The sequence below is a fragment of the Aplysia californica genome, unplaced genomic scaffold (genome assembly GCF_000002075.1).
Source record: "Aplysia californica isolate F4 #8 unplaced genomic scaffold, AplCal3.0 scaffold00499, whole genome shotgun sequence".
NCBI classification, from domain to species: domain Eukaryota; kingdom Metazoa; phylum Mollusca; class Gastropoda; order Aplysiida; family Aplysiidae; genus Aplysia; species Aplysia californica.
The window spans coordinates 415,667-423,716 of record NW_004797769.1 but is presented as its reverse complement, the minus strand read 5'-3'; the positions used below and the strand labels follow the sequence as shown (position 1 = coordinate 423,716).

The 8,050-nt window shown below is 38.2% G+C and overlaps 1 protein-coding gene across 1 annotated transcript in view; it reads right to left on the bottom strand.

Moving 5' to 3' along the window:
- The window catches only part of LOC101859123 (cAMP-specific 3',5'-cyclic phosphodiesterase 4D), a gene marked incomplete in the record, with an annotated part of 28,054 nt that continues 20,004 nt past the window's right edge, over nucleotides 1-8,050 (bottom strand). Inside the window, 4 exon segments of the mRNA XM_013086739.2 lie at nucleotides 1-5,267; nucleotides 5,781-5,963; nucleotides 6,306-6,428; nucleotides 7,031-7,185. Coding sequence (XP_012942193.1) covers nucleotides 4,788-5,267; nucleotides 5,781-5,963; nucleotides 6,306-6,428; nucleotides 7,031-7,185 — 941 coding nt within the window.

The window sequence follows — 8,050 nt, the reverse complement described above, 5'->3', positions numbered from 1 at the left end:
TTTTGGGTTCTTGTTTGTACTTTATTTTGTTTCACCACCAGCATGGGTAGAGGGTGGGGGGAAGGGGGGTGGACTGAGATAGAAAAAAACCATTCCATCTCATAATCACGGGAACAAGGGAGAAAAATATCACATTATAATATATTACATGACCATCTCTGTGACTAGTCTGATGCACAGAAATACAAGTCCATCTATCTACATGTCACTAAGTATAAATTAAGAACGTAGAGAAATTATACATCCAAGATCGTGGGAAAATATACCCCCGAGGAGAGTACAAGTCTATGATAAGATTTCAGAAAATGTCACACCTTTACAGTGGTCTTACAGTAATATATTACAGTTGCCTGTCAAAGTCAGTTCTTGCTATATACCGTAATAAAAATGTTGATTAGAAGTATTTGCGTCCATAATTCATACTTTCCCATTATGTTTTTAAAAAATGGATTGTAACGACGATTTCGTCCTTTGCTTTGTAATTCTTTCCTCTCACTTTTATAAACTGTTCACACTTACACTTTTATGTGAGGTGCAGAGAAAATGGGGTATTGCGATCAAACTTAAGATTTTAGCAGTTCTGGCAAGATTAATAAACCACAAGCCTTTGCCGTCTTCCTTTATTAACATTATAATTTTCAGTGCTTTCCTGTTCACGTTTCAAAGTTCTCATTTCCTTTCAATCCTGTCATGGGTTTTCCACTTGATGCTATAGATTATGCTTTCGAGACTGAGTGATTTTAATAATAAAAATAAAGAGAAAAGAGTAACAAAAAAATGGGTCTACACTATAAAATACTCTTGTGGCGATGTGCTACAGATGATGATGATGACGCCATGGCGTTACATTAGTGTCTAATATCACAGTGGTAGAATCTTACCCTTATCATGAAAAGTAGGCTGATTTTCTATGTACATTTCCAATGTAAAATTAAAATTGAGACAAAATACTAAAAAGCTAAAAGATATCTTGTCTTCTTCATCATATGCCCGTCGTCGTAAGACTGCCGACAAAATAACACTATTGAGCAGAAACACCTCTTGATGCCTTTGGGGAGAAACACTTGTTGTCTACAGCATTTGCAAACCAGTAGTTGTGGCTATAAAGAAATTTACTGAAACGACTGTGAGATGCATAAAAGAGTGGTCAGGCTCATGTCTTCTCAAATGATGAGACTTTACGCTTAACCTAACAAAATTATGAAACAAAATAACTATACGCACCTACACAGAAAATGGTTCCAAATTGAAAAAAAAAAAGATTTTATGGTGTTCATATATTAATTAATGGTGCTGAAGTGACATATGGCTTTTTTCAGTCAATATAATAGAATATGACCTGGGTTTTGCTAAATTCACCAATATGTAAATATAAAATAGTTCACAACAGGTTTAGACACACATATGCTAACTACATAAGTCAAATCAGTATAGAATTATGATTTGTCAGTTACAAATGCTGTGTATGATATGGACACATTACGTGGCAGGCTATGATGAGGAGGTGAATCCCCTCTCTCTACGTCCTGAAGTTTCTCATAGCACAAACCGCAGAGAGAAGGGAAATGAGCTAACTTCGTAGCGTGTGGATCGATGAATTACATTACCCAGCAGTTTGGTGCCACTCAGTATAAGTAGAAAGTTCAGTGGAGAAAGGGATCTCTTTTCCAACTATTTATTAATAAGACTGAAAGCAAGGAGATGAGGAAAATGAACAAAGGCTGGCTAGATCTGATTTGTTGCTAAGCCAGTGGTTGCATACTACTAGAATAGTGCAAAGAAATGGAAAGATCGTTTATTATGTTGCAAGATGAAAAGACTGCAGCACGATAAATCCTTTTTCTTTATAGTTACCGATGCCCACCTAAGTTCTGTTGTTTTATTCCCTTTCTGGCCTACTATCTGAGAAATCTTTTTTCATTTTCCTAAAATGAACAAAAACAACAACAATTATAAAAAAAAACTGCTTCTCAACCATTTTGTACCTAGAATTTCTAAAGTAAAAGGTAAGAGCAGCCCTTTGAGTTTTTGAATCAGAAGCCCACATTCTGTTTCTGACCAGCCAATAGAGAAACTTCAAATGATAAATGGGAACTAAACAAAAGAATTTACAGCTAGCTCTCTTTTCCTCTCCTTTACAAACTATCAGTTTTATATTTTTTGGGTTATCATTCAAATGCTAGGGGTGGTGAAGCCCATAAGGCGAGACTGGATAATGCGTAGCATGTCCAATTACTCAAGGCCTGGAGCAATACGTCAAGGGAAAACAACCGGAACTCAATTTTCTATATCTTCTGCGTCAGACAGCCAACGATTTTTTTGTCTAAACTAAATGAGAATAATTCAGATATTATGAAAAAAAACTTGAGGTTGAAGCTAGGTCTGTTAACCTTACAGTCAAATGCTGGCCTGAGGAGCATATGATCAGATGATAACAGTGCTTCTGAAGCATAAAGATTTATGGAATCTAAAAGATACATAGTTCTAATGAAATCTTCACCCCCTCTTCTGCAGTAGGACTGAATGAGAATTGATTACAAGCCCTGAAAATGAGGCCATGCCACAGCAGAGGTCAGGACATTTCTTTATTTATTAAAATTCTCCATGAAAATAAAAACGAGAGGAAAACAAAATCAAATGACCAATGAAAAGTTGCTAGTTTGTCCAAAGTTCTGTCACTCAGAACTATAAGACCACAGACCGTGTGGTAGTACCATATAATACGATGAGATCAGTAAATTCTGCCTGATATACACACACATAATATACTGTCGGCGACAGCCAAAGAATAGGAGGATGGAAAGATAAAAAGTCAGGTCATCATTTGAATCTGTCAGTATGTAACACAGAGTAAGCATCACACACACATACATACGCCTTTGTCAAACATTTTCTCAAACCCTCAGTACTGGCCCTTGCAAAATGCCGCTCGTCTTTGTTCTCCTTTCAATCTAACTCCCTAGCTCACAACCTGATCCATACATTTAACAGAGACTCGAACTTGATAAAGTTATGATAAAGAAACAGTAACACTGAAAATATCACAACGGGTTAAAATAGAGCGAAATTTTCAAGTACGAGTAAAAATCCTGTGTCTGCCCTGAACTGTAGCATAATTTTTCCACAATTTTTCCCTAATGTGTGAATTACTACAAATTCCACATAAGGGTATAATAATGAAGTCTTGGGGTTTCTTCTTTGCATGAAGCAAAAATTGACATTCTTCGATGCACATTATCAACATCTTCAGATCTAAAAAAAACCCTGCAAGTAGCTCTTGTTTTTTTTTCAAGAGGGCAAAGCACAGCACAAGTTGTTAAACATAGTTGTTATAAAATACAGACATTGTTTAGTACACCCAAAAACATTCTATGAGATGAAAAGTCCACCAGGCAAAGATGTTTTTTCCTGAACCGATAGGAAACCGATCTAAATTTTTAGGAATAAAGATAGGAGTCCCATTATTCAGAGGCCTAGTGGCATGTTCTGAGAACTAAAGCAAAAGAAAGCAAAGAGTTCTAAATCAGTTGCACAGCACTTCACATTTGACATTATATGCTTGGGTCGAAGACCTTTCAAGAAAACACATATTCAAAAAGAGAGACGTTTCAGGTTTGTTTTTTCACAGTATGTACACGGACATAGGAGAGGAGGAATCTCTGGACACAAACCAAAGACCTTGCTTGTATAACATGAAAATGGCTACAATCGAAACTTGTCTGTTAGAATGCATGAAACGGTTTGAAGACCAATCTAGGTAAGTTAATGGGACGTTAGTTTTCTTAATAAATTATATATATAATATATATATATATATATATATAATATATATACATATATATATATAATATATATATATATATAACCACACAACATATCAAACAATTCATTTGATGACTGTTAAATCCAAAAGACAGACATACCAAAGAAAATCAATCTGCCAAAAGATGCTATGTACATTACGAGCAGTAGAAGTTAGAACTTTCTCGATCATTCACTCACTCCCAGCAACAGATACAATAGCCACACACTCATTGACCACATCTTTCTCACTTCACACAGCTCATCACATCATGAGCTGCTCCCTGTCAAATTTGGTATTGTGATCGCGATGACAACGCCAGCATGAGCATGCGCCAGACGATGCTCATTTCCGGGTGGGGAATTGGGGGTGGGTGGGACGGGGGAGCGGGGTACCAGAGTCCTCTTGTGACTGTTGGATCAGCAACCATAGAAAAACTCTGGAGCAAAAAGGTTTACAAATATCGCAGTGCGCTCCTTATGCAAAGTAATGAGCATGCAGTCACTCTGTTGCCCCTTAGGTGAAGCAAGTCAAGTCATACAGACTATCACAGCAAAGCTCTGTCATTTAGTGAACTGTAGATCGGGTGAACTGGGACAAAAGACAAGAACCGTGTTATTATTATAATTTAAAAAGAAAAAAAGCATGAAAAGTAACTTGGGATCCCTCTCTCAACACCAGGAAAACCATAAAGCATTAAGCAGAACTTGCAGCATTCTCTTTCTACCTTACCCAAGGTTTTCGTTTCTACTTGTTAATAGAGTTACGAAAAGTTCACTTCCAACCTTTTGTGAGGAAAACGGTCAGTTCTGAAATGTGGTGTGGTGGCAAATATTGTCTCAAACACACACACCACACGCACAAACAGCAAATAATGAAGAATTATGGAAAAGAAACTGGCGTTGGTAATGGTATCTTCGTGGTAGAAAAGTCTTTGTATATGCACAGCCTAGTCAGAGTCAGTTTGAACGCTGCAGCAGCACAGTCATTTCTTGTCCTGTCCTCTGTGATCTGTGCCTGTTCGACTGTGGGCGTTGGCATTAATGTTCATGTTTGCACCACTTCTGCTGGCCCCTGCTTCCAGTGGGGTGGTTGGTTGCGGCGAGGAGGAGGAGGAGGAGGAGGAAGAATGTCGTACAGAGTTTGCAGTGAGAGTGGACGAATCAGCGGCAGCAGCATTTGACAAAGTTGACGGGGAAGAAGGGGCTTGCACGCGTATCACTGACTGTTCGCTCTCCGCGCTGCTCTGACTCTGTGTCTCTCCGTCCTCCTCTACGTTGAACTGAAACTTGTCCTCCTCGTCTGCCTTGTTACTGCAGAAAGAGGAAGAGGGAGAGATGGGGATGGTCGAGTGGTACCACTCTCGGTTCTCCTCCAGGGTGTCAAGGATTTCCTGTGCGTCAGGGTAGACCAGGTCGGCCCAGGTCTCCCATAGAGGGTGCACGATGTAGTCAATGAAGCCCACCTGCAGAGACAAGAGGAAAGAGTTTGCTCATTAACCTGTTCAGTACAAGCTGTCACCACAGCAATCTGCTCACTGTAAGGCACAATGATTCCAGATTTGTCAGTGTGAGGAAAATCTAGTTCAGCAGACATAAGGTACAAACGAATACCCCTAAGTAAAATAAAATAGTAAAATATTTTTAAATAGTAAGGTGTTGAAAGGCTGTATACATTTCAAAGGAATCTATCCTTTGAAATTCGCAATATTAAATGGGAATAAAATATGAAAAGTAATTGTCCACACAAATTCAGTAATGTTCATCTTTGAGCTTTCGTTTTCTTTCATCATCTCCTAATACAAAAGTCACTGTGATACATATTTCTACAGGAAACTAAAACCAAACTGTTTTTACAGTCAAATTTTCACATTGCTAGTCACTTTTATTAGAATGCCATAATGAAATGATTGTTACAAGTTATATATATGCTTTTTCTAGTAGCATTATTAATTAGCTAAATTCTTAACGTAACTGACCTGTGACTTTTCGATGGTTGCTGTGTGCCGGTCGCACATAGGGCTGATGTCCAGACCCTCTTGCCTCTCGAGGTCACCCTGTCGGAAAAATTCGTTCATGACGCGATCCACCCAAAGCTTGTACAGGTCCAGAGGTTTTGTTGGGTTACTCAAGTCGGAGCAGTGAACCATGTTCTGAAGCACCTGGAAAATCAGAAAAAAGGACTCATAAGTTTTTTGCCCCATTGAAAACCAACAGTTAAAATCAATCTGGCTCTTCAATCACAGCTAGCTTTCAACAAATTATTGAGAGTCCAAGTTTGACAAAGTTCTTCTACTGACAAGGCCAGTATGTCTTTAGAAAAAGGAAATGTGGGCGATCTATGCTCTTAAAAAGTATAAATGTAACACTGCACGCTCATATATCCTTATGCAAATGTGAACACCACAAAACACAAAAAATTTAACAAAAAATTAACACTTTTTTTCTTTCTTCTGATGTGTCTACTAATGATTCCCTGAATGTTTTCACATTCCCGTCCTCACCTGTATTCTGTCCTGGTAGTTGTCTAACAACAACACCCCTGATCCTGCAACTTTCTTGGTTTCTACCATGGTTTTGAGGTCAGCCAATAGGCTCATGTGTTTGGACATGTCTGTGGCCAATACCTGAAAGACAGATGGAAAAGGTGAATGATTTCCTTTTAAAATTAGAGTAAAAAATCAAGGACTATAAAATGACCCTCAAAGGTGAACTCAGAATATAAATAGGACAAAAATTAAATCAGAGGAGAGGCAAACTTTGAATTCCTTGACGACTTACAAAGCTAAACAGAAATGTAATAATGTCAAAACAATTTGTCTGGGAGAAGAAAAAATATTATGGCCTGATGAATATGTGAATATCACATTAGAAAATCATAGCAGCAAAAGTCGTTGACATCTATTTTCTATAGAATCTATATAATATATCTATGTTCTATAGAACTCAATCTTGAAAAATAAGAAGAGGTGAAGAAAACCAAATCCCTCGTCTTTGTATGTGGGGTTATTTTAATTTAAATAAAAATTGACGCAACACTGATTTTGTTAAGTGACATCATAAAACGCATTCACCCAGAAGCCATTCTACTCCTACACGAGCATGTGTGCTTTAAATAAATAATCCCCATAGCCGGGATACATGGCAGTTTGATACAGACATAGGCACGTTATTTCAGTGTGATAATATAGGTATATTGCCTGTGCAGGATTCAAGACAATTAACTCACCATATCAATGACCATTTTCCTGAGTGACTGTCTCTGTTTTTTGGTGAGATTGGACAGGATATCGCAGTTTTCCTCCTGGAGCAATTTGAATGCCACGGCGAGATGATGATTTTCAAGAACAGATTCATCGTTGTACATGAGTGCAAGTTCAGAGCCTGGGGGGAAATGAATAAATATAATAAGTAAAAATTGATAAATGTATCAAGTGCAAACAAATGAATATATGATAAAAGTGTAAATAAAAAATTGAACAAGTAAAAACAGATACGCAGTAAATGAAGTTCAAGGACGATAAAGAGAAGCGGAAAAACAAGAGCGCCATTTTCCTTGTTATGGCGTCCACTAATAAGCAATTCCATTGTTCCCGCTGACAAAGAAAGCGAAAGAGAAATGGAAGAAAAAGCGCGCTCGTCTATTACGAAAGACGCAGCCTTGGAAATGGCCGACCGACCCTTTTACTTAATTGTCCTGTTGTGACGTATCGCATTCTTAACGGGGGAAAACAAAACAAAACCATATTACTGAATTGGAAAACCGCAGCAGGCGAAAATGAGAGTGAAAACAAAACCGAACGACAGGAGAACATTTACGACTTGCGACAGACGTTTGGTCTACAAGAGCTGGCAGCAGAGGCAGCAGGAGCATGGCGCGGAGCTGTAGGAAACGTCTGCTGCTCATCTACTGCCAGCAGGGCTTGTCATTCGTTAATGAGGACGTGCTGTGCGCCGGGAACCAAAATTCCAATTCTTAAAACTTGTTTTCATTTCACGAATATAAATAGCAGCAGCCTGCATCGTTTTCTTTTACTTTTTTTTTTTTTTTTTTTTTCTCCTGCTGCCGTCTTCAAATTACGCTTTCCTGTTCGAAAACAATTTTGTCGTCTGTTTCTCATGTTGTTTACGGTCTAAAGCGAGGGCCAAGCAAAATGTAGAGGATACATTGTTGTTCTGAGACTAAAATGGACGTACGTACGTAATCATTCTTGCCAGACAAGAGAGAGAGAGAGAGAGAGAGAGAGAG